General features: G+C 45.7%; 1 protein-coding gene across 7 annotated transcripts in view; it reads left to right on the top strand.

Moving 5' to 3' along the window:
• LOC124048259 (DNA-binding protein SATB2-like) overlaps positions 1-27,496 on the top strand; it is a 92,002-nt gene that overhangs the window by 36,216 nt on the left and 28,290 nt on the right. For all 7 annotated transcript variants that reach the window (XM_046368890.1, XM_046368918.1, XM_046368882.1 and 4 more), the window contains 4 exons: positions 11,694-11,897; positions 23,175-23,301; positions 26,455-26,578; positions 27,335-27,437. In XM_046368890.1, coding sequence (XP_046224846.1) covers positions 11,699-11,897; positions 23,175-23,301; positions 26,455-26,578; positions 27,335-27,437 — 553 coding nt within the window. In that variant the 5' untranslated portion in view covers positions 11,694-11,698. The remainder of the gene's footprint in view (positions 1-11,693; positions 11,898-23,174; positions 23,302-26,454; positions 26,579-27,334; positions 27,438-27,496) is intronic.

Below are 27,496 nucleotides of genomic sequence, written 5' to 3'. Positions count from 1 at the left end.
GAGAGGTGATGGGAGATGGGGAGAGGTGATAAGGGGAGAGGTGATGGGAGATGTGATAATGGGGGGGAGAGGTGATGGGAGATGGGGAGAGGTGATAAGGGGAGAGGGGAGAGGTGATGGGAGATGGGGAGAAGTGATAAGGGGAGAGGTGATGGGAGATGGGGAGAGGTGATGAGGGGAGAGGTGATAAGGGGAGAGGTGATGGGAGATGGGGAGAGGTGATAATGGGAGAGGGGATGAGGGGGTGATAAGGGGAGAGGTGATGGGAGATGGGGAGAGGGGAGAGGTGATGGGAGATGATGGGAGATGGGGGGAGAGATGATAAGGTGAGAGGTGATGGGAGATGGGGAGAGGTGATAAGGGGAGAGGTGATGGGAGATGTGATAAGGGAGAGGTGATGGGAGATGGGGAGAGGTGATAAGAGATGGGTGGAGGGGAGATGGAAGAGGGGGAGAGGGGAGAGGGAAGAGGTGATGGGAGATGGGGAGAGGGGAGAGGTGATAAGGGGAGAGGTGATGGGAGATGGGGAGAGGGGAGAGGTGATGGGAGATGGGGAGAGGTGATGGGAGATGGGGAGAGGGGAGAGGTGATAAGGGGAGAGGTGATGTGATAAGGGGAGAGGTGATGGGAGATGTGATAAGGGGAGAGGTGATGGGAGATGGGGAGAGGTGATAAGGGGAGAGGGGAGAGGTGATGGGAGATGGGGAGAAGTGATAAGGGGAGAGGTGATGGGAGATGGGGAGAGGTGATGAGGGGAGAGGTGATAAGGGGAGAGGTGATGGGAGATGGGGAGAGGTGATAAGGGGAGAGGGGAGAGGTGATAAGGGGAGAGGTGATGGGAGATGGGGAGAGGGGAGAGGTGATGGGAGATGGGGAGAGGGGAGAGATGATAAGGTGAGAGGTGATGGGAGATGGGGAGAGGTGATAAGGGGAGAGGTGATGGGAGATGTGATAAGGGGAGAGGTGATGGGAGATGGGGAGAGGTGATAAGAGATGGGTGGAGGGGAGATGGAAGAGGGGGAGAGGGGAGAGGGAAGAGGTGATGGGAGATGGGGAGAGGGGAGAGGGAAGAGGGGGAGAGGTGATAAGGGGAGAGGTGATGGGAGATGTGATAAGGGGAGAGGTGATGGGAGAGGGGAGAGGTGATAAGGGGAGAGGTGATGGGAGATGGGAGATGGGGAGAGGTGATGGGAGAAGTGATAAGGGGAGAGATGATGGGAGATGTGATAAGGGGAGAGGTGATGGGAGATGTGATAAGGGGAGAGGTGATGGGAGATGGGGAGAGGGGAGAGGTGATGGGAGAAGTGATAAGGGGAGAGGTGATGGGAGATGTGATAAGGGGAGAGGTGATGGGAGATGTGATAAGGGGAGAGGTGATGGGAGATGTGATAAGGGGAGAGGTGATGGGAGATGGGGAGAGGGGAGAGGTGATAAGGGGAGATGGGGAGAAGTGATAAGGGAGAGGTGATGGGAGTTGTGATAAGGGGAGAGGTGATGGGAGATGTGATAAGGGGAGAGGTGATGGGAGATGGGGAGAGGGGAGAGGTGATGGGAGATGGGGAGAAGTGATAAGGGGAGAGGTGATGGGAGTTGTGATAAGGGGAGAGGTGATGGGAGTTGGGAGATGGGGAGAGGTGATAAGGGGAGAAGTGATGGGAGATGGGGAGAGGTGATGGGAGAGGTGATAAGGGGAGAGGTGATGGGAGATGGGGAGAGGTGATGGGAGATGGGGAGAGGTGATGGGGAGAGGGGAGAGGTGATGGGAGATGGGGAGAGGGGAGATATGATGGGAGATGGGGAGAGGGGAGGTGATGGGAGATGGGGAGAGGGGAGAGGTGAGAAGGGAGAGGTGATGGGAGATGGGGAGAGGGGAGAGGTGATAAGGGGAGAGGTGATGGGAGATGGGGAGATGGAAGAGGTGATGGGAAATGGGGAGAGGTGATGGGAGATGGGGAGAGGGGAGAGGTTATAAGGGGAGAGGTGATGGGAGATGGGGAGAGGTGATAAGGGGAGAGGTGATGGGAGATGTGATAAGGGGAGAGGTGATGGGAGATGGGGAGAGGTGATAAGGGGAGAGGGGAGAGGTGATGGGAGATGGGGAGAAGTGATAAGGGGAGAGGTGATGGGAGATGGGGAGAGGTGATGAGGGGAGAGGTGATAAGGGGAGAGGTGATGGGAGATGGGGAGAGGTGATAAGGGGAGAGGGGAGAGGTGATAAGGGGAGAGGTGATGGGAGATGGGGAGAGGGGAGAGGTGATGGGAGATGGGGAGAGGGGAGAGATGATAAGGTGAGAGGTGATGGGAGATGGGGAGAGGTGATGGGGAGAGGTGATGGGAGATGGGGAGAAGTGATGGGAGATGGGGATAGGGGACAGGGAAGAGGGGATGGGAGATGGGGAGAGGTGATGGGAGATGGGGAGAGGTGAGGGATGGGATGGGAAGATGGGGAGAGGGAAGATGTGATGGGAGATGGGGAGAGGGATTAGGGGGAGAGGGGAGAGGTGATGGGAGATGGGGAGAGGTCATGAGGGGAGAGGTGATGGGAGATGGGGAGAGGGGAGAGGGAAGAGGGGGAGAGGGGAGATGGGGAGAGGTGATGGGGAGAGGTGATGGGAGATGGGGAGAGGGGAGAGGTGATGGGAGATGGGAGATGGGGAGAGGTCATGGGAGATGGGGGGAGGGGAGAGGTGATGGGTGATGGGGAGAGGTGATGGGAGATGGGAGAGGTGATGGGAGATGGGGAGAAGTGATAAGGGGAGAGGTGATGGGAGTGGTGATAAGGGGAGAGGTGATGGGAGATGGGGAGAGGTGATAAGGGGAGAGGGAGAGGTGATAAGGGGAGATGGGTGGAGGGAGATGGAAGAGGGGGAGAGGGGAGAGGGAAGATGTGATGGGAGATGGGGAGAGGGGAGAGGGAGAGGTGATGTGATAAGGGGAGAGGTGATGGGAGATGGGGAGAGGGGAGAGGAGATGGGGAGAGGGGAGAGGTGATGGCTGATGAGGGGAAGTGATAAGGGGAGAGGGGAGATGGGGAGAGGGAAGAGGGGATGGGAGATGGGAGATGGGGAGAGGGAAGAGGTGATGGGAGATGGGGAGAAGGAAGAGGTGATGGGAGATGAGGAGAGGTGATGGGAGATGGGGAGAGGTGATGGGAGATGAGGAGAGGGAAGAGGTGATGGGAGATGGGAGAGGGGGAGAGGGGAGACGGGGAGAGGGAAGAGGTGATGGGTGATGGGGAGAGGTGATGGGAGATGGGGAGAGGGAAGAGGTGATGGGAGATGGGGGACGGGGAGAGGGAAGAGGTAATGGTAGATTGGGAGAGGTGATGGGAGATGGGAGAGGGGAGACGGGGAGAGGGAAGAGGTGATGGGTGATGGGAGATGGGAGACGGGGAGAGGGAAGAGGTGATGGGTGATGGGAGATGCGGAGAGGTGATGGGAGATGGGGAGAGGGAAGAGGGGGAGAGGGGAGAGGTGATGGGGGAGGGGGAGGGGATAGGGTATAGGAGGAGGGTTGATGGGGAGAGGGAAGAGGGAGAGGGAGGGAGAAAGAGAGAGAGAGAGGGGCAGAGAGGTTGGGAGGGAAAAAGAGGGAGACTGAGTTACAGGAAGAGAGAACTATGAGAGAGTGGGGAAAATAGAAAGGTGTTAGAAAGGAGACGAGGTAGGGGATAAGGAAGAGAGAGAGAGGGGATGAGGAAGAGAGCGAGAGAGGGGAAGAGGGAGAGGGATAGAGAGGGATAGAGAGAGAGGGATAGAGAGAGAGGGATAGAGAGGGAGAGGGAGAGAGAGACACAGAGAGAGAGAGAGAGCTGGTTGGAGCTGCTCTGTGTTGACAGTTATATTGGCCTGTTGGGGGAAATTCACTTACTTGAATTGGCACACAGAACTCCAGTGTGTAATTTACTCCATAAGAGCCCAGCAAACCGGGAGCCGGGATGATTCATGGAGAGGAAGTAGAAATATAGCAATTGACTGATTAAAACAAGAGAGACGGAGAGATCTAATGGTGTGTGTGTGTGTGTGTGTGTGTGTGTGTGTGTGTGTGTGTGTGTGTGTGTGTGTGTGTGTGTGTGTGTGTGTGTGTGTGTGTGTGTGTGTGTGTGTGTGTGTGTGTGTGTGTGTGTGTGTGTGTGTGTGTGTGTGTGTGTGTGTGTGTGTGTGTGTGTGTGTGTTATAGCTCTACTCTTATTATTAGTGCAGGAGTTTGCCTAATGCTCAGACCCTCATTTCTTCTGAGAGCCTTAATTAATTAGTCGACAGGTGGCCTACAACCAAAAGCCTTTTAGTAAGAAGAGGAATATTGGTGGAGGAATTGAATTGTTGCTGTGAGCCAAAAGGATAGTGGGGCCATAGAGATGAACGCCATAGAAAACCATGTATGTGGGCATCGTTTAGTCCGTTGTGACTTTGGGAACGTTTACCATGGTTCCAGCTTTATCTATGAAACTAACGGGTAAGCTATAAGAAAACATCTACATATACAGTCAAATGAAGAGATGAGACATGGACAGTCAAATGAAGAGATGAGACATGGACAGTCAAATGAGATGAGACATGGACAGTCAAAAGAGATAAGACATGGACAGTCAAATGAGATGAGACATGGACAGTCAAATGAGATGAGACATGGACAGTCAAATGAGATGAGACATGGACAGTCAAATAAGATGAGACATGGACAGTCAAATGAAGAGATGAGACATGGACAGTCACATGAAGAGATGAGACATGGACAGTCAAATGAAGAGATGAGACATGGACAGTCAAATGAGATGAGACATGGACAGTCAAATGAAGAGATGAGACATGGACAGTCAAATGAGATGAGACATGGACAGTCAAATGAGATGAGACATGGACAGTCAAATGAAGAGATGAGACATGGACAGTCAAATGAAGAGTGAGACATGGACAGTCAAATGAGATGAGACATGGACAGTCAAATGAAGAGATGAGACATGGACAGTCAAATGAAGAGATGAGACATGGACAGTCACATGAAGAGATGAGACATGCACAGTCAAATGAGATGAGACATGGACAGTCAAATGAAGAGATGAGACATGGACAGTCACAGACATGGACAGTCAAATGAAGAGATGAGACATGGACAGTCACATGAAGAGATGAGACATGGACAGTCAAATGAAGAGATGAGACATGGACAGTCAAATGAAGAGATGAGACATGGACAGTCAAATGAGATGAGACATGGACAGTCAAATGAGATGAGACATGGACAGTCAAATGAAGAGATGAGACATGGACAGTCACATGAAGAGATGAGACATGGACAGTCAAATGAAGAGATGAGACATGGACAGTCAAATGAGATGAGACATGGACAGTCAAATGAAGAGATGAGACATGGACAGTCAAATGAGATGAGACATGGACAGTCAAATGAAGAGATGAGACATGGACAGTCAAATGAAGAGATGAGACATGGACAGTCAAATGAAGAGATGAGACATGGACAGTCAAATGAAGAGATGAGACATGGACAGTCAAATGAAGAGATGAGACATGGACAGTCAAATGAGATGAGACATGGACAGTCAAATGAAGAGATGAGACATGGACAGTCAAATGAAGAGATGAGACATGGACAGTCAAATGAAGAGATGAGACATGGACAGTCAAATGAAGAGATGAGACATGGACAGTCAAATGAAGAGATGAGACATGGACAGTCAAATGAAGAGATGAGACATGGACAGTCAAATGAAGAGATGAGACATGGACAGTCAAATGAAGAGATGAGACATGGACAGTCAAATGAGATGAGACATGGACAGTCAAATGAAGAGATGAGACATGGACAGTCAAATGAGATGGACAGATGAGACATGGACAGTCACATGAAGAGATGAGACATGGACAGTCAAATGAGATGAGACATGGACAGTCAAATGAAGAGATGAGACATGGACAGTCACATGAAGAGATGAGACATGGACAGTCAAATGAAGAGATGAGACATGGACAGTCAAATGAAGAGATGAGACATGGACAGAAATGAGATGAGACATGGACAGTCAAATGAAGAGATGAGACATGGACAGTCAAATGAAGAGATGAGACATGGACAGTCAAATGAAGAGATGAGACATGGACAGTCAAATGAAGAGATGAGACATGGACAGTCAAATGAAGAGATGAGACATGGACAGTCAAATGAAGAGATGAGACATGGACAGTCACATGAAGAGATGAGACATGGACAGTCAAATGAAGAGATGAGACATGGACAGTCAAATGAAGAGATGAGACATGGACAGTCAAATGAAGAGATGAGACATGGACAGTCAAATGAAGAGATGAGACATGGACAGTCAAATGAAGAGATGAGACATGGACAGTCAAATGAAGAGATGAGACATGGACAGTCAAATGAAGAGATGAGACATGGACAGTCAAATGAAGAGATGAGACATGGACAGTCAAATGAAGAGATGAGACATGGACAGTCACATGAAGAGATGAGACATGGACAGTCAAATGAAGAGATGAGACATGGACAGTCAAATGAAGAGATGAGACATGGACAGTCAAATGAAGAGATGAGACATGGACAGTCAAATGAAGATCTGGAGACGCTAAACTGCAATAAATCAGCACCAGCCTGGTCGTTCAAATTGCATTGCATGTCTACTGAATTCTGTGTAATTATAAAATATGAAAGAACTGATAATGAACACAGTAGCTTGAATCACCATTGGGTCCAAAATACATCCACTGCACATAACTGACCTTCAATGAATGTAAATAACTTAGCTAGTTATGGAATAGATAGTTATGGAATTGATAGTTATGAAATTGTAAGGTGTGTGTGTTGGTGGCAGGGAAGTCGGGTGCAGGAGAATGAACTTGGTATAAACGGAGTCATTTAATAAGAACTACAAACAAACTACAAAAACCAAAATATACAACAACAAAAATAAAATGGGTCCAAAACCCGTCAAGCACCAACAAATAATAGCACTAACATACAAACAATCTCCAACAAGGACATGAGGGGGAACAGAGGGTTAAATACACAACATGTAATTGATGGGATTGGAACCAGGTGTGATGGAAGACAAGACAAGAGGAAAATGAAAAGAGGATCAGTGATGGCTAGAAGGTCGGTGACGTCGACCGCCGAACACCGCCCGAACAAGGAGAGGGACCGACTTCGGCAGAAGTCGCGACAATAGATATTTATGGAATAGATAGTGATAGTTATGAATAGATAGTTGTGGAAAACAGTGTGAAGCTTTTACATTTATTAGACACTTAGATTTTTTTCGAGGTCCTTTTTTTGTAATGTCTTTGGATATCCATTCTTCTAGTATCACCCCTAATCTGAAGGATCTCCTTGCCGTTAGATTAGCCACTTTACTAGTATCACCCCTAATCTGAAGGATCTCCTTGCCGTTACTAGTATCTCCCCTAATCTGAAGGATCTCCTTGCCGTTAGATTAGCCACTTTACTAGTATCACCCCTAATCTGAAGGATCTCCTTGCCGTTAGATTAGCCACTTTACTAGTATCACCCCTAATCTGAAGGATCTCCTTGCCGTTAGATTAGCCACTTTACTAGTATCACCCCTAATCTGAAGGATCTCCTTGCCGTTAGATTAGCCACTTTACTAGTATCACCCCTAATCTGAAGGATCTCCTTGCCGTTAGATTAGCCACTTTACTAGTATCACCCTAATCTGAAGGATCTCATTGCCGTTAGATTAGCCACTTTACTAGTATCACCCCTAATCTGAAGGATCTCCTTGCCGTTAGATTAGCTACTTTACTAGTATCACCCCTAATCTGAAGGATCTCCTTGCCGTTAGATTAGCCACTTTACTAGTATCACCCTAATCTGAAGGATCTCCTTGCCGTTACTAGTATCTCCCCTAATCTGAAGGATCTCCTTGCCGTTAGATTAGCCACTTTACTAGTATCACCCCTAATCTGAAGGATCTCCTTGCCGTTAGATTAGCCACTTTACTAGTATCACCCCTAATCTGAAGGATCTCCTTGCCGTTAGATTAGCCACTTTTAGCCACTTTACTAGTATCACCCCTAATCTGAAGGATCTCCTTGCCGTTAGATTAGCCACTTTACTAGTATCACCCCTAATCTGAAGGATCTCCTTGCCGTTACTAGTATCTCCCCTAATCTGAAGGATCTCCTTGCCGTTAGATTAGCCACTTTACTAGTATCACCCCTAATCTGAAGGATCTCCTTGCCGTTAGATTAGCCACTTTACTAGTATCACCCCTAATCTGAAGGATCTCCTTGCCGTTAGATTAGCCACTTTACTAGTATCACCCTAATCTGAAGGATCTCCTTGCCGTTAGATTAGCCACTTTACTAGTATCACCCCTAATCTGAAGGATCTCCTTGCCGTTAGATTAGCCACTTTACTAGTATCACCCCTAATCTGAAGGATCTCATTGCCGTTAGATTAGCCACTTTACTAGTATCACCCCTAATCTGAAGGATCTCCTTGCCGTTAGATTAGCTACTTTACTAGTATCACCCCTAATCTGAAGGATCTCCTTGCCGTTAGATTAGCCACTTTACTAGTATCACCCCTAATCTGAAGGATCTCCTTGCCGTTACTAGTATCTCCCCTAATCTGAAGGATCTCCTTGCCGTTAGATTAGCCACTTTACTAGTATCACCCCTAATCTGAAGGATCTCCTTGCCGTTAGATTAGCCACTTTACTAGTATCACCCCTAATCTGAAGGATCTCCTTGCCGTTAGATTAGCCACTTTACTAGTATCACCCCTAATCTGAAGGATCTCCTTGCCGTTACTAGTATCACCCCTAATCTGAAGGATCTCCTTGCCGTTAGATTAGCCACTTTACTAGTATCACCCCTAATCTGAAGGATCTCCTTGCCGTTACTAGTATCTCCCCTAATCTGAAGGATCTCCTTGCCGTTAGATTAGCCACTTTACTAGTATCACCCCTAATCTGAAGGATCTCCTTGCCGTTAGATTAGCCACTTTACTAGTATCACCCCTAATCTGAAGGATCTCCTTGCCGTTAGATTAGCCACTTTACTAGTATCACCCCTAATCTGAAGGATCTCATTGCCGTTAGATTAGCCACTTTACTAGTATCACCCCTAATCTGAAGGATCTCCTTGCCGTTAGATTAGCCACTTTACTAGTATCACCCCTAATCTGAAGGATCTCATTGCCGTTAGATTAGCCACTTTACTAGTATCACCCTAATCTGAAGGATCTCCTTGCCGTTAGATTAGCCACTTTACTAGTATCACCCCTAATCTGAAGGATCTCCTTGCCGTTAGATTAGCCACTTTACTAGTATCACCCCTAATCTGAAGGATCTCCTTTTGCCGTTACTAGATTATCTCCCCTAATCTGAAGGATCTCATTGCCGTTAGATTAGCCACTTTACTAGTATCACCCCTAATCTGAAGGATCTCATTGCGTTAGATTAGCCACTTTACTAGTATCACCCCTAATCTGAAGGATCTCCTTGACGTTAGATTACCCACTTTACTAGTATCACCCCTAATCTGAAGGATCTCCTTGCCGTTACTAGTATCACCCCTAATCTGAAGGATCTCCTTGCCGTTAGATTAGCCACTTTACTAGTATCACCCCTAATCTGAAGGATCTCCTTGCCGTTACTAGTATCTCCCCTAATCTGAAGGATCTCTTTGCCGTTAGATTAGCCACTTTACTAGTATCACCCCTAATCTGAAGGATCTCCTTGCCGTTAGATTAGCCACTTTACTAGTATCACCCCTAATCTGAAGGATCTCCTTGCCGTTAGATTAGCCACTTTACTAGTATCACCCCTAATCTGAAGGATCTCATTGCCGTTAGATTAGCCACTTTACTAGTATCACCCCTAATCTGAAGGATCTCCTTACCGTTAGATTAGCCACTTTACTAGTATCACCCCTAATCTGAAGGATCTCATTGCCGTTAGATTAGCCACTTTACTAGTATCACCCCTAATCTGAAGGATCTCCTTACCGTTAGATTAGCCACTTTACTAGTATCACCCCTAATCTGAAGGATCTCCTTGCCGTTAGATTAGCCACTTTACTAGTATCACCCCTAATCTGAAGGATCTCATTGCCGTTAGATTAGCCACTTTACTAGTATCACCCCTAATCTGAAGGATCTCATTGCTGTTAGATTAGCCACTTTACTAGTATCACCCCTAATCTGAAGGATCTCATTGCCGTTAGATTAGCCACTTTACTAGTATCACCCCTAATCTGAAGGATCTCATTGCTGTTAGATTAGCCACTTTACTAGTATCACCCCTAATCTGAAGGATCTCCTTGACGTTAGATTACCCACTTTACTAGTATCACCCCTAATCTGAAGGATCTCCTTGCCGTTACTAGTATCACCCCTAATCTGAAGGATCTCCTTGCCGTTAGATTAGCCACTTTACTAGTATCACCCCTAATCTGAAGGATCTCCTTGCCGTTACTAGTATCTCCCCTAATCTGAAGGATCTCCTTGCCGTTAGATTAGCCACTTTACTAGTATCACCCCTAATCTGAAGGATCTCCTTGCCGTTAGATTAGCCACTTTACTAGTATCACCCCTAATCTGAAGGATCTCCTTGCCGTTAGATTAGCCACTTTACTAGTATCACCCCTAATCTGAAGGATCTCATTGCCGTTAGATTAGCCACTTTACTAGTATCACCCCTAATCTGAAGGATCTCCTTACCGTTAGATTAGCCACTTTACTAGTATCACCCCTAATCTGAAGGATCTCATTGCCGTTAGATTAGCCACTTTACTAGTATCACCCCTAATCTGAAGGATCTCCTTGCCGTTAGATTAGCCACTTTACTAGTATCACCCCTAATCTGAAGGATCTCCTTACCGTTAGATTAGCCACTTTACTAGTATCACCCCTAATCTGAAGGATCTCCTTGCCGTTAGATTAGCCACTTTACTAGTATCACCCCTAATCTGAAGGATCTCATTGCCGTTAGATTAGCCACTTTACTAGTATCACCCCTAATCTGAAGGATCTCCTTGCCGTTACTAGTATCACCCCTAATCTGAAGGATCTCCTTGCCGTTAGATTAGCCACTTTACTAGTATCACCCCTAATCTGAAGGATCTCCTTGCCGTTAGATTAGCCACTTTACTAGTATCACCCCTAATCTGAAGGATCTCCTTGACGTTAGATTACCCACTTTACTAGTATCACCCCTAATCTGAAGGATCTCTTTGCCGTTACTAGTATCACCCCTAATCTGAAGGATCTCCTTGCCGTTAGATTAGCCACTTTACTAGTATCACCCCTAATCTGAAGGATCTCCTTGACGTTAGATTACCCACTTTACTAGTATCACCCCTAATCTGAAGGATCTCCTTGCCGTTACTAGTATCACCCCTAATCTTAAGGATCTCCTTGCCGTTAGATTAGCCACTTTACTAGTATCACCCCTAATCTGAAGGATCTCCTTGCCGTTAGATTAGTGACTTTACTAGTATCACCCCTAATCTGAAGGATCTCCTTGCCGTTAGATTAGTGACTTTACATCACTGCATTGTTTGGATCCTATCAGTATACACAACAGGTGATTTAACAGCCACCCAAGTCAGCAGCATTCTATGTAATTAGACCTAACATTGTACTCGCTTAGACTGTTGTTTATTTTGCCTAACGTTCTGATCTCCCTCCCCCAGGTCTGATGATCCCAGTATTCTGTGTGGTGGAGCAGGCAGGGCCGGACGGAGGGATGCAGCGTGAGGAGGTGGAGAGGAGCGAGGGCCACAGGGAGGAGCATGCTGAGTTTGTCCTGGTCAGGAAAGACATCCTCTTCAACCAGCTGGTGGAGACGGCCCTGCAGGCCATGGGGTACTCCCACAGCTCTGCTGCTCAGGCCCAGGGTGAGTACTTTAGCCTCCACTAAACACCATCCATAACCCCAAACACTTGAACTGAGCACTTCTCCACTAAACACCATCCATAACCCCCAACGCTTGAACTGAGCACTTCTCCACTAAACACCATCCATAACCCCAAACACTTGAACTGAGCACTTCTCCACTAAACACCATCCATAACCCCAAACACTTGAACTGAGCACTTCTCCACTAAACACCATCCATAACCCCAAACACTTGAACTGAGCACTTCTCCACTAAACACCAGACACAAAGGCCAAAATAATATATGCCATTTAGCAGACACTTTTATCCAAAGTGACGTACAGTCAGGTGTGTATGCACTTTATGTATGGCTGGTCCCGGGAATCGAACCCACTACCCTGGCGTTACAAGTACCACCCTCTACCAACTGAGCTACAGAGGACAAAACAAAGCTTTCACCTGGTACTGAGTTTGAGGTTGTGCTAAAACGCTATACAACCTGTTAGAAAAGAGTCAGAGGACAGCACAGCACTAATTCACTGGCCGGGACGCTAGCCAGACTAAACACTTCTGTATGATATTTTGAGCTCTCAGGCTAAGTAAAGAATGTTTGAAAAACACAACTAAAGAGAAACTTGTTAAACAAAGAACAAAGAGTTGGAAAGAAATGAGTCTAGTTCCTCCAAGAGGCCAAAATAATATGTGTGTGACTAAATTTGTCTAAGTATATATGCACATGCTTTAATGTGTGGTGTGTGTGTGTGTGTGTGTGTGTGAGTGTGTGCATTTGTGCGTTCATGTCTGTGTATGTGTGAGAATGTTTATGAAAGAGGTCTAGGGGAGAAACATAATAGCTGTGTAATTTATTGTTGCACACATGGTTACCATCGCCAAGAGGACACTGCAGTTTACTTGTGTTCACTAAAGTATGTAGAACATTCTATCTGGGGGAGTTGCTTCACGTTGATATATGGTAACAATAGACACAACCAGGCAGCTGACATACAGATGTAGGAGCTTCATTTGATCACTCTTTTGTTGCTGAGAATTTTCCTGCACAGGTTTCAAAAGGCTTCTAGAGTTTGTAATGTCCACTTTAAAATGTCAGACTTGATTTGCCCAAATGGAAAATGTATCAACCCTTACAAATAAAATCCGTGAATTATCATCCACATAAGCATTTGCATTTCCTGTTGCTGCAGGTTATTTTCCTGCTGTAGCAAACTGGCTCAAATTAAGATCCTACATCTGTACATGGACTTAAACTGAAATAGTGTGTGAATCTGCTTCTTTTGATGTCTCTGTTAGTGGCTACAATGACACAACCTCTATAACTCTTTCCTTATGTTAAAACAGTCTGGATTCTTAGGGGCTATTAACGGAATTAGACAATAACTGTACTGTTACCCTGTGTGTCAGATACAAAAATACATGTATGCAGTATTTTTTGCAGTACTATTGCGATGCATCAAGATACGCCACTAAATTGATCACTGTCCATGTGTAAAGTGGAGATGCTCTGATATCAGATATCATATAATGTCAGTTAGAGTTTGACCTGACAAATCTCACGTCATGTTGTGAGACGTACGTGAGAGAGCTCACTTCATACAGTACACCAACACAGCGTAACAGATGTGTGTGTAAGACAAATGTGTACATCACAGGCAATCCCTGTTTACTGCCTCAAGGTCAACAACTATTATTACCCTTTGAACAAACTCCTCTCAGTCTCTGTGTGTGTGGGTTAACCCACTGTTCCTAGGCCGTCGTTGAAAATAAGAATTTGTTCTTAACTGACTTGCCTAGTTAAATAAAGGTCAAATAAAAATGTTCCTTGCCAGGGAAAATCCTGACTGTAGTTCCCAGCTCTGAATAAGGCCATTAACTAACCAATGACCTTTATTCCCTGTTCAACCTATATTTCTAGTGTATTTATTGTCTGAAGGGAGTGAGGTTATAACGGGAGTCTTTGCCCAAAGCCACAGTTGGTCAGTGGGTGGTACTTTCCATTTGATGACTTTCTTAGAATTGTTTAGAAAATAACTACTGTATGCAAATAGACAGCATTTAACTATATCCTCCGTTTGATATGAAAATGTACTTCAATGTTATTTTAAACAAGATGACAGTAACGGTCCCAAATTAGTCTTTTGATGTCTTTTTGTTGTCGTAGGTTTAACAACAACAATCAATAATCAGACTATTACTGCAAATTACAGTTAGTAATGCTGCTCACATTCTGTGTTTCACCGTTGTATCTCTTTGAAAGTCTGCTCTCTCAGCGGTGCTGGAGGCGTCACTACAGACCCGGGTTCCATCCCAGGCTGTGTCACAGTCGACCGGGAAACCCATGAGGCGTCACTACAGACCCGGGTTCCATCCCAGGCTGTGTCACAGTCGACCGGGAGACCCATGAGGCGTCACTACAGACCCGGGTTCCATCCCAGGCTGTGTCACAGTCGACCGGGAGACCCATGAGGCGTCGTACTATAGGTCCAGCATTGTCCGGGTTAGGGAAGGGTTTGGCCGGCCGGGATGTCCTTGTCTCATCGTGCTCTAGCGACTCTTTGTGGTGGCCAGGCGCCTGCAAGCTGACTTCAGTCGCCAGTCATTCGGTGTTTCCTCCGACACATTGGTGCGGCTGGCTTCCCGGTTAAGCGAGCAGTGTGTCAATAAGCAGTGCGGCTTAACAGGGTTGTGTTTCGGAGGACGAATGGCTCTCGTCCTTTGCCTCTCCCAAGTCCATAAGGGAGTTGCAGTGATGAGACAAGACTGTAACTACCAATTGGATATTCTGAAAAAAGGGGTAAACATTTTTTTTTTAAGTATAATATTTACTGCCTGAAAAGTAAAACATTTGCCATGGTATGCAAATTAATGTCATTACTAGCTAGTAGTTGTAGCCTAGATGTGTGTGCCAAGTATCAGTGGAGGCCTCTCTCTCATCAGTCCCTCTAAAACAGCAGGCCACAGTGGTCCCCTGTCAACATCAATACACTCCTATTAACCTCCAGGCTGTTCAAAGCCAGACTAAACCAGACATCACAACAGCAGCAAACAAACTGCGACAGGAGCAGCAGCAGTAACACAACACCCCAGTCACACAGTTTAACCCTCAGTCAGTCTGAGTTATAATATACACACACACACACACACACACACACACACACACACACACACACACACACACACACACACACACACACACACACACACACACACACACACACACACACACACACACACACACACACACACACACACACACACACACACACACACACACACACATACAGACACACACCCACACATAGACACACACCCACACCTACAGACACACACCCACACATACAGACACACCCACACCTACAGACACACACCCACACACACAAAAGACAAACAGTTGTGCACACGCATAGACAGTACACACACACTCACACACTCATAGAGTTGCACGCACTGACACATAAAAATAGACACAAAAAGCAACACACTCACACACTGACACACAACACCCCTCCCCCATTCTCTCCTCCTCCTCAAATGAAAACTTTTTTTGTATTTTTTTTTTTTAAAAATAAGTGTTTATGTTAAAGGAATCATTTCTGTCTTAAATTATAAAAAATATCCACTGTGGTCACCGACCAAAATTACACAGAGTCCAGGCTATTTTCTCCCTGTTTGAATTGTGTCCTGCATACTTGTGTCCCAGTGGTGTATTTAAAGTCTCTTTAATTAGACCCAGCTAGTAATTAACTGGTGCATATTGTTTATTTCAATTATAAGGGTCTGAAGGATTTTATACAATGGAAGGGACAGACCTGTACTTTAAAGGGATACTTGGGGATTTTGGCAGTGAGGCCCTTTATCTACTTCCCCACAGTCAGATGAACTAGTGGACACCATCTTTAGGACTGGAAGTCTATGGGTATCTTCTAGCATAGACACCCATTAACTTTCAGTCATAAAAATGGCGTCTACAAGTTCATCTGACTCATTGCCAAAATCCGGAAGTATCCCCTTTAAGGCATAAGGCATTTTATGGTGGCCGGCCATCCATATTGTAGGCCTCAGAAAGGAGAGGAAGAGAGGAGAGTTTGCATCGTTGCCCTGCTGCCACGTTACAGGGTCAGAGAGATATATAGGACAAACATTTATTTTATTTTAGGGGATGTCCAACTGACTGGGCTGTGAATAGGCTGTGAATAGGAGGGAATAGGCTGTGAATAGGAGTGAATAGGCTGTGAATAGGAGTGAATAGGCTGTGAATAGGCTGTGAATAGGAGTGAATAGGCTGTGAATAGGAGTGAATAGGCTGTGAATAGGAGTGAATAGGCTGTGAATAGGAGTGAATAGGCTGGGAATAGGCTGTGAATAGGAGTGAATAGGCTGTGAATAGGAGTGAATAGGCTGGGAATAGGAGTGAATAGGCTGTGAATAGGAGTGAATAGGCTGGGAATAGGCTGTGAATAGGAGTGAATAGGCTGTGAATAGGAGTGAATAGGCTTTGAATAGGCTGTGAATAGGAGTGAATAGGCTGGGAATAGGCTGTGAATAGGAGTGAATAGGCTGTGAATAGGCTGTGAATAGGCTGTGAATAGGAGTGAATAGGCTGTGAATAGGAGTGAATAGGCTGTGAATAGGCTGTGAATAGGCTGTGAATAGGAGTGAATGTGCTGTGAATAGGAGTGAATAGGAGTGAATAGGCTATGAATAGGCTGTGAATAGGCTGTGAATATGAGTGAATAGGCTGTGAATATGAGTGAATAGGCGGTGAATAGGCTATGAATAGGAGTGAATAGGCGGTGAAAAGGCTATGAATAGGAGTGAATAGGCGGTGAAAAGGCTATGAATAGGAGTGAATAGGCGGTGAATAGGCTATGCTATGAATAGGAGTGAATATGAGTAAATAGGAGTGAATAGGGGTGGGTAGGCTGTGAATAGGAGTGATTAGGAGTGAATAGGAGTGAGTAGGACTACGTAGGCGTGTTGTGAATAGAAGGCCTGTCACTCACATTTGAGGCAGAAGTTACCCCTAACCACAGATCTAGGATCAGATTACCTTTAACCCTCACCTCTTAACCCATCTTCAGAAAAATAAATACATATCTGACCTTGTATCAGTGGTTAGGGGTAACTTCTACCTTCTCTGTCACACACTCTAGCCCTGTTTATACCTGTCGTTAACATGTGTCCTTTGTCCAGATCTTGTCTGTTTACATTTATAAGATCTGATTGCAATCAGATCGCAATGCATCGTTTAATCGTCTACACTTGTCTAAGAAGGTGGGCAGTCAGAATGTGGACAAGATCCGGACAAAGGCTGCATGTCAGGTATAAACACATCCCCCTTTCCAGTCATACTTAAAACATCACAGAACAAAACAGTAATGGCAGAATGTATTTTCCCCCTCACTGTTGTGTCCACTTATCCAGACAGACAGATGAATAGGAGTTCTGCATTTGGTTATGATGATGTACAGTAGAGAGGTTGTATAGTAGAGAGGTTGTGTGACTCATGCATGTGGGGTTTCCCATGGTGTGTGCCAAGGGCATGGGGGGCCTGAGGGGCTGCGCAACCTGGAACCAGTTTGGAATGAGGAGCTCTGTGTGTGCAGCTAGCCTGCAGCATCGCTTAAGCCTTGTTCCACTGGATTGTGTGTGTGTGTGTGTGTGTGTGTGTGTGTGTGTGTGTGTGTGTGTGTGTGTGTGTGTGTGTGTGTGTGTGTGTGTGTGTGTGTGTGTGTGTGTGTGTGTGTGTGTGTGTGTGTGTGTGTGTGTGTGTGTGTGTGTGTGTGTGTGTGTGTGTGTGTGTGTGTGTGTGTGTGTGTGTGTGTGTGTGTGATAAAATGAGAGGAAAAGCCGACATGTTCGTGTGGATGGGCACACATTGGCACAAGCCATCAGTTGGCCACATGAAGGGTCTTTGGGAGTCAGAATGTTTATGTGGAAATTGGAACAATGATTTCTACTTTTACATATGGACATGAAGCAGGAGCCACATAACAGGGGACCAAAACTGATTCATTAATAATGAATACACCACTGCCAAGCATGTGTATGAATACTTATGTGTGTTTGAGTGTGCCCGTGTGCATGGGAGTATGTGTGTCTGTAGCTGCGAGTGCACGTCCATGCTCCTCCATATTCACTGTGTTAGTTGATCTAGACTCATCTGGCTGTTCCTAGGCCCCCTAGCCTATACCCTCCACTGTCCCTAGGCCCCCTAGCCTATACCCTCCACTGTCCCCAGGCACCCTAGCCTATACCCTCCACTGTCCCCAGGCACCCTAGCCTATACCCTCCACTGTCCCCAGGCACCCTAGCCTATACCCTCCACTGTCCCTAGGCCCCCTAGCCTATACCCTCCACTGTCCCCAGGCACCCTAGCCTATACCCTCCACTGTCCCTAGGCCCCCTAGCCTATACCCTCCACTGTCCCTAGGCCCCCTAGCCTATACCCTCCACTGTCCCTAGGCCCCCTAGCCTATACCCTCCACTGTCCCTAGGCCCCCTAGCCTATACCCTCCACTGTCCCTAGGCCCCCTAGCCTATACCCTCCACTGTCCCCAGGCCCCCTAGCCTATACCCTCCACTGTCCCCAGGCACCCTAGCCTATACCCTCCACTGTCTCCAGGCACCCTAGCCTATACCCTCCACTGTCCCTAGGCCCCCTAGCCTATACCCTCCACTGTCCACAGGCCCCCTAGCCTATACCCTCCACTGTCCCTAGGCCCCCTAGCCTATACCCTCCACTGTCCACAGGCCCCCTAGCCTATACCCTCCACTGTCCCTAGGCCCCCTAGCCAGCCAGCATATCTCCTCAACTGTCCCCAGGCCAGCCAGCCCTCCTCTCCCCTGTCCGTAGGCCCTCTAGCCAGCCAGCAAATACCCTCCTCTGTCCATAGGCCCCCTAACCAGCCAGCCTTCACCCTCCACTGCACAATGAGACACACAATGAGGAAAACAGATAGTTCTTCCAAATTAAAGCTAACTGAGCTATATAAACAGAAAGCACACAGAGAGAGGAGAGAGAAAGGGAACCGAGAAGGAGAGAGGGAGGAGGAGGGTGAAGGGATTAAGGAGGAGAGAGGGCAGTTATACACAAACTGTCTTCATAGCTTTTCCTCTCTAATTCAGTATCTGGGGAATCTACTGTGTCTGTCCACAGATACATTGTTAGTAGAGGAGGAAACGCTAGAAAACTAAACGCAGCCTCTTGCTGGGATGGAAAGATTGGGTCATTTAACCCAACTCAGTCTAACACCTATTTTTGAAAGAATGGGAAGTAAATGTGTTTTGCATGACACTGGAGCTGTTTGACGATTACATTTAGCTCTGTGTGCACACGTATGTACAAACGTGGCTCCGTGTTTGTGTCGGTGTGTGTGTGAGACAGCATCCCTGTTAGATCTATGTAGAGCTCCTACAGCCAGTAAGAGAAAGACAGAGGGAGAGAGAGAGAAGAGGGGGATGGGAGAAGGGAGAGAGAGACGGGATCTGTCCAGGCCCTGTCTGGATCTCATTTAGAGGATAGTAATGCAATTAGCATTGTTTACTTTTCACAGCTCCAGCCAGCCAGAGTCTCAGGAAGGCCCTGTGTGTGTGTGTGTGTGTGTGTGTGTGTGTGTGTGTGTGTGTGTGTGTGTGTGTGTGTGTGTGTGTGTGTGTGTGTGTGTGTGTGTGTGTGTGTGTGTGTGTGTGTGTGTGTGTGTGTGTGTGTGTGTGTGTGTGTGTGTGTGTGTGTGTGTGTGTGTGTGTTCTTGCTATTTGTACCTAACATCTTACACAGAAATTCTCCATCTCCTTCAACACTCATTATCTCTGTTTGTAGATTGAGGTTGTCGATGGACACAGCCTTTGATCCAAAATGAAGGAACAGCCAGAAACTCCAGAGAAGGACAGTGTAACCCTCAGACAGAATGTATCTCAGTGGAGGCTGCTGAGGGGAGAACGGCTCATAATAATGTCTGGAATGGAGTCCATGGGGTTGTATGTGTTTGATACCGTTCCATATACTCCATTCCAGATATTATTATGAGCCGTCAGCAGCCTCCACTGATGTATCTCTCTGCTCTAACTCTTACACAGAACCCATCGTGTGCCATCGGGAACATACATTTATTTTGTCCCCCTACACTAAACGCGATCACGACACGCAGGCTAAAATATCAAAACAAACTCTGAACCAATTATATTAATTTAGGGACAGGTTGAAAAGCATTTGCTTGCTGTTGCTAGCTAATTTGTCCCTTTTAGCTAGCTTGTTGTTGCTAGCTAATTTGTCCTTTTTAGCTAGCTTGTTGTTGCTAGCTAATTTGTCCTTTTTAGCTAGCTTGTTGTTGCTAGCTAATTTGTCCTTTTTAGCTAGCTTGTTGTTGCTAGCTAATTTGTCCTTTTTAGCTAGCTTGTTGTTGCTAGCTAATTTGTCCTTTTTAGCAAGCTTGTTGTTGCTAGATAATTTGTCCTTTTTAGCTAGCTTGTTGTTGCTAGCTAATTTGTCCTTTTTAGCTAGCTTGTTGTTGCTAGCTAATTTGTCCTTTTTAGCTAGCTTGTTGTTGCTTGATAATTTGTCCTGGGATGTAAACATTGAGTTGTTATTTTACCTGAAATGCACAAGGTCCTCTACTCCACCAATTAATCCACACATAAAACGGTCAACCGAATCGTTTCTAGTCATCTCTGCTCCTTCCAGGGTTTTTCTTCTCTTGACTTTATATTGCGATTGGCAACATTCATATATTAGGTGCATTACTGCCACTGACCTTGTTTGTCTTTCAGTCACCCACATGGGTATAACCAATGAGGAGATGGCACGTGGGTATCTGCTTCTATTAACCAACGAGGAGATGGGAGAGGCAGGATTGCAGCGCAATCTGCATCAGAAATAGAACTGACTTCTATTTTATCCCTTGGCAACGCAGACGCTCGTTGGTGCGCGTGAGCAGTGTGGGTGCAATAATTGAATAACATAGATTTCAACATTTATTTTGCAACACTCATGCACGTGACACGAGCAGTGTAGTCAGCCTGTTACTGTCGGGGGAATAATGATCTGACCAACATCCAACTCGGGAACATTGTCTTTGTGTGTGTGTGTGATTAAATCACCATTGGAACATAATAGAGTTAGAGCGTACATTTTTTTCTTTGATATGATCTTCTGTCCTGCAGTTGGATGTGCATATTTAGTCTTTTTTCTCTGGTGAATGATGACAGCCACGAGCAACATTAGACAGTCTTCGTCTCTCAGGCAATATAGTGGTCAATTATACTGCAGGTCATTTTTTTGTGTTTTAAGGCTGGGCTGTAACTCAAGCCTGCAATATAGTGGTCAATGATACTACAGGTCATTTTTTGTGTTTTAAGGCTGGGCTGTAACTAAAGCCTGCAATATAGTGGTCAATTGTACGGAAGTTTATTTATTTTTTTAAATGCTGGGCTGTAACAAAGGCCTGCACCACTGGATTAGTGGTGGCAGAGGTTAGGGGATCTCTCCCAACGCTGACAAATCTATTCTATAGAAAAGTTACCTCTTATCACCCTGTTAGCCCATCCCACCCCACCCATCCCTCACACAACAAGCGCCTCTTTTACGCCCTTCAATTTGGCTTGATCAAACAATCATTGACCTGTTTTATTGCAGGTATTAGTGAGTGGGTTGACGAGTTATACCCCCCTCACACACTGTCTTGTCTGTCTGCTGCGTTGACGTCTTCTGCTCTTCTCCCCTGCTATAAAAGACTAGACCAGGTGTGTGTGTGTGTGTGTGTGTGTGTGTGTGTGTGTGTGTGTGTGTGTGTGTGTGTGTGTGTGTGTGTGTGTGTGTGTGTGTGTGTGTGTGTGTGTGTGTGTGTGTGTGTGTGTGGGGGGGGGGTATTGGGCTAGCTGGTTGGTTGTCTCTTCCATAGCTGATAAGATTCTATTAGATAAGGTTTTATCTGTTGTTCCCTCTGTCTGCTTTACAGCCTTGCTGAATGAACTGCTACACTGGGAAAGAAAGACCTTCACACACACACACACACACACACACACACACACACACACACACACACACACACACACACACACACACACACACACACCACACACACACACCTTGACAGATATCCATGGGCACGTAAACACAAACACAGACAGCAAACACACACGTTCACACACTCAGACGGACAGACAGATAGGGAGTCATGTGCCAACTGGCACATTGTTAGCACAGATCGCTCAAGATTGACTTGAAATTGGATTTCTGTACATGTCCTGAGGACATTGGGAAATGCCTTAAAAACTGTCCACTAGGGGCAACAGTGAGCATTATTACCATCAATAATCACATGACTACGGATCAAAGGTTGAGTGTTCAATCCCAAGGTTGACATTTTTTTTTACCCTATCACAAACCTTATACCTTAACTTAACTATTCAGGACTGAACCCTATAGCAAACCTTAACCCTTAACTTAACCATTCAGGACTGAGCCATACCACAAACCTTAACCCTTAACTTAACCATTCAGGACTGAGCTATATCACAAACATTAACCCTTAACTTAACCATCAGGACTGAACCATATCACAAACATTAACCCTTAACTTAACCATCAGGACTGAACCATATCACAAACATTAACCCTTAACTTAACCATTCAGGACTGAGCCATATCACAAACCTTAACCCTTAACTTAACCATTCAGGACTGAGCCATATCACAAACATTAACCCTTAACTTAACCATTCAGGACTGAGCCATATCACAAACATTAACCCTTAACCTAACCATTCAGGACTGAGCCATATCACAAACATTAACCCTTAACTTAACCATCGGGACTGAATGCTTCAATCAATCAAAAACTTACAAATCGAAATTTGACGTTCGGAGAAACGTGGATAAATGTCAGAATCTACCTCTCCTTATTACCTGTGTGTAAAGTTGACCTCTATATTACCTGTGTGTGAAGTTTACCTCTCTATATTACCTGTGTGTGAAGTTTACCTCTATATTACCTCTGTGTAAAGTTTACCTCTATACTACCTGTGTGTGAAGTTTACCTCTATATTACCTGTGTGTAAAGTTTACCTCTATATTACCTGTGTGTGAAGTTTACCTCTATATTACCTGTGTGTAAAGTTTACCTCTATGTGCGCGAGCAAGGGTGGGAGCATACATTTGTACCTCACTAATTCTCTCTCTCTCTCTCTCTCTCTCTCTCTCTCTCTCTCTCTCTCTCTCTCTCTCTCTCTCTCTCTCTCTCTCTCTCTCTCTCTCTCTCTCTCTCTCTCTCTCTCTCTCAGGCATCATCAGGGTGGGCCATTGGAACCCTCTGCCCATCCACTTCCTAACAGACGCTCCTGAAGCCACAGTGGCTGACATGCTGTTGGACGTCTATCACATGGTCACTCTCCACATACAGCTACAGAGGTGTGTGTGTATGTGTGTCCCAGCGTGTGTGTTACTGTAGTTGCCACCTTTCCAACAAGTCAGTTCGTCAAATGTCTGCCCTGCTAGACTTGCCCCGGTCAATTGTAAGAGCTCTTATTGTGAAGTGGAGATGTCTATGAGCACCAACGGCTGAGACGCGAAGTGGTAGGGCACACAAGCTCACAGGACGGGACCACTGAGTGCTGAAGCGCGTAGCGTGTAAACATCATCTGTCCTCAGTTCCAAACTGCCTCTGGAAGCAACATCAGCACAATAACTGTTTGTCGGGAGCTTCATGAAATGTGATTTGCAGATACAGCTTTAGCTACACAGCTTATAAGCGCGCAAGTGACAATTTAATGAAAGGATTTTTCACTGTTTAGAAATAGATGGATTTTGGAGATAGGCTGCACTACACATTCCAACTGTTGGAATGAAGTTGGAATTAGTTACTGAATCAGAATGGAGTTCCTTTGGGGGACTGATCTCATCTTGGCATATTCTACACTTTCACAATAGATTCTCATAGTTCAACAGTTTACCATAGTGGAACATTAAGTTTAAAATCAAAATTGTGAGTGATCCAAGGAGACAGCTTGCCCAGATCCCAGCATCAGATATTTATCTATTATCTGTCTTTCTCTCTCAAAGGGATTTCATGCCAGTAACTTGCAGATGGATTTCATTGCAGTAACTTGCAGATGGATTTCATTGCAGTAACTTGCAGAGGGCTTTCATTGCAGTAACTTGCAGAGGGCTTTCATTGCAGTAACTTGCAGAGGGCTTTCATTGCAGTAACTTGCAGAGGGCTTTCATTGCAGTAACTTGCAGAGGGCTTTCATTGCAGTAACTTGCAGAGGGCTTTCATTGCAGTAACTTGCAGAGGGCTTTCGTTGCAATAACTTGCAGAGAGCTTTCATTGCAGTAACTTGCAGAGGGCTTTCATTGCAGTAACTTGCAGAGGGCTTTCATTGCAATAACTTGCAGAGGGCTTTCATTGCAATAACTTGCAGAGGGCTTTCATTGCAGTAACTTGCAGAGGGCTTTCATTGCAGTAACTTGCAGAGGGCTTTCATTGCAGTAACTTGCAGAGGGCTTTCATTGCAGTAACTTGCAGAGGGCTTTCATTGCAGTAACTTGCAGAGGGCTTTCATTGCAGTAACTTGCAGAGGGCTTTCATTGCAGTAACTTGCAGAGGGCTTTCATTGCAGTAACTTGCAGAGGGCTTTCATTGCAGTAACTTGCAGTTTCCCAAAGAGTGAGTGAAGATGTTCCTGATAAATGGAGATAGATAGACTACAGATGAGTGGATTGGTATTGTGTTGTTGCATACCATCCAGCTTTGTTTACATCTGTCTCCATGGTGATGGTTTCACCTGACAACCGGTATTGCCCTCAGTGACTGATAGGAGTTGAGGCATATACATTTGTGGTTTGTGGAATAATACAGTCTCTGGATGTGATTCACGACATGACCAAAAGTATGTGGACACTGCTCGTCGAACATCTCATTCCAAACTCCTGGGCATTAATATGGAGTTGGTCTCCCTTTGCTGCTATAACAGCCTCCACTCTTCTGGGAAGGCTTTCCACTAGATGTTGGAACATTGCTGCGGGGACTTGCTTCTATTCAGCCATAAGACCATTAGTGAGGTCAGCACGGATGTTGGGTGATTAGTCCTGGCTCGCAGTCGGCATTCCAATTCATCCCAAAGGTGTTTGATGGAGTTGAGGTCAGGGCTCTGTACAGGCCAGTCAAGTTCTTCCACACCAATCTCGACAAACCATTTCTGTATGGACCTTGCTTTGTGCACAGGGGCATTGTCATGCTGAAACAGGAAAGGACCTTCCCCAAACTGTTGCCACAAAGTTGGAAGCACAGAATAAAATCAAATCAAATGTTATTGGTCACATACATGTGATTAGCAGATGTTATTGTGGGTATAGCAAAATGCTGTGCTTCTAGCTCCGACAGTGCAGTAATATCTAACAAGTAATATCTAACAAATTACACAAAATATACACAATACACACAAACCTAAGTAGGAATGAATTAAGACTATATACATATGGACTAGTGATGTCAGAGTGGAACAGACTAAGATACGGTAGAATAGTATAGAAAACAGTATATACATATGAGATGAGTAATACCAGATATGTAAACATTATTAAGTCACTAAGATACAGTAGAATAGTATAGAAAACAGTATATACATATGAGATGAGTAATGCAAGATATGTAAACATTATTAAGTCACTAAGATACAGTAGAATAGTATAGAATACAGTATATACATATGAGATAAGTAATGCCAGATATGTAAACATTAAGTGAATGAGATACCGTATAATAGTATAGAATACAGTATATATATATGAGATGAGTAATGCCAGATATGTAAACATTATTGTTGTAGCGTTGTAATGTTAAGATTTCCCTTCACTGGAACTAAGGGGCCCGAACCATGAAAAAGCCCCAGACCATTATTCCTCCTCCACCAAATGAAACGTGATTCATTACTCCAAAGAACGTGTTTCCAATGGCGCCGAGCTTTACACCACTCCAGCCAACGGTTGGCATTGCACATGGTGATCTTACACTTGTGTGCGGCTGCTCGGCCATTAAAACCTGTTTCAGGAAGCTCCCGACAAACACTTCGCGGCTGAGCCGTTGTTGCTCCTAGACATTTCCACTTCACAATAACAGCACTTACAGTTGACGGGGGCAGCTCTAGCAGGGCAGACATTTGACAAACTGACTTGTTGGAAAGGTGGCATCCTATGATGGTGCCACGTTGAAAGTCACTGAGCTCTTCAGTAAGGACATTCTACTGCCAATGTGTGTCTATGGAGATTGCATGGCTGTGTGATCAATTTTATACACCAATCAATAACGGTGTGGCTGAAATAGCGTAATCCACTCATTTCAAGGGGTGTCCACATACTTTTGTATATATAGTGTATGAAAGTGCATTCCAATTCCCTAGTTATTGACAAAAATTATGACTTTAAAAATTCAGTATGATGTAGTGAGGAACTTACACAAAGCTGGTGCAACCTGAATGGAGTGTTCAGTCTAGTTTACCCAGGCTAGGTGCAACCAGCCCCAGGACAGGAAGTGTGTGACTGACTTCGTTTAACATTCTGTAGCTTTGCCAAGCTGGAGGATCTTCCGTCAGAGCAGTGGAACCACGCCACGGTGAGGAACGCTCTTAAGGAGCTTCTCAAGGAGATGAACCAAAGCACACTGGCTAAGGAGTGCCCACTGTCACAGGTAATACTTCAGCCCTATCAAACCTCCACAACAGTCCATTACTACACCGATCTGCTAAATTCTCTCACAATTGGTGGGTGGGGGGCTTAACAGCCTCTGTGGCTAAGCAGGTTCAGCATCAAATTATTTTGCACAGACTACATACTGCCCAAAACAAAGCATTAGTCCTGGGTTAAATAATGCATGTGTGAAACAAGGGAAAGTTAGCCCGAGGCCAGTGGGACAGTCTCATTCCTGGGGTGGAAGATAGCCCTAGGTTTAAGGAAACGCAGGGTAACAGGGCCCTTATGTCTGGCTAAGCCTATTCCTCATCAGTGTGTGGTGCTGTCTGGATGAGAGGGTGTTGATCTCTGCCATGTGTGGCTGCTGAGGGGTTTTAATTCCATGGGGGGCTTCCTCTGGTGATATATGCCTGTCTTCTTCAATGATCGTGTGTGTGTGAGCGACCATGCAAATTTGTCTCCAGTCAATCCCCTCTCCCTCTACCTCTCTCTCGCTTTCTCTCCCTCTCTCTCCCTCTCCCTCTCTCTCTCTCACTCTCTCTCTCTCTCTCTCTCTCTCTCTCTCTCTCTCTCTCTCTCTCTCTCTCTCTCTCTCTCTCTCTCTCTCTCTCTCTCCCTCTATCTCCCCCTCTCTCCCCCTCTCTCTCTCTCTCTCTCTCTCTCTCTCTCTCTCTCTCTCTCTCTCTCTCTCTCTCTCTCTCTCTCTCTCTCTCTCTCCCTCTATCCCCCCCTCTCTCTCTCTCTCTCTCTCCAGAGTATGATTTCCTCGATAGTAAACAGCTCCTACTATGCCAATGTCTCCACTGCCAAATGCCAGGAGTTTGGACGTTGGTACAAGAAGTATAAGAAAATCAAAGGTGATTTTTGTGACCCCTTGGGATCTCCAGCTGGCATGGACCATTTTCTCTTGTACACC

Source organism: Oncorhynchus gorbuscha, linkage group LG01 (genome assembly GCF_021184085.1).
Source record: "Oncorhynchus gorbuscha isolate QuinsamMale2020 ecotype Even-year linkage group LG01, OgorEven_v1.0, whole genome shotgun sequence".
Taxonomy (NCBI): domain Eukaryota; kingdom Metazoa; phylum Chordata; class Actinopteri; order Salmoniformes; family Salmonidae; genus Oncorhynchus; species Oncorhynchus gorbuscha.
Note: the sequence above shows the minus strand (reverse complement) of the source record. Positions and strands in the feature narration are given on the sequence as shown.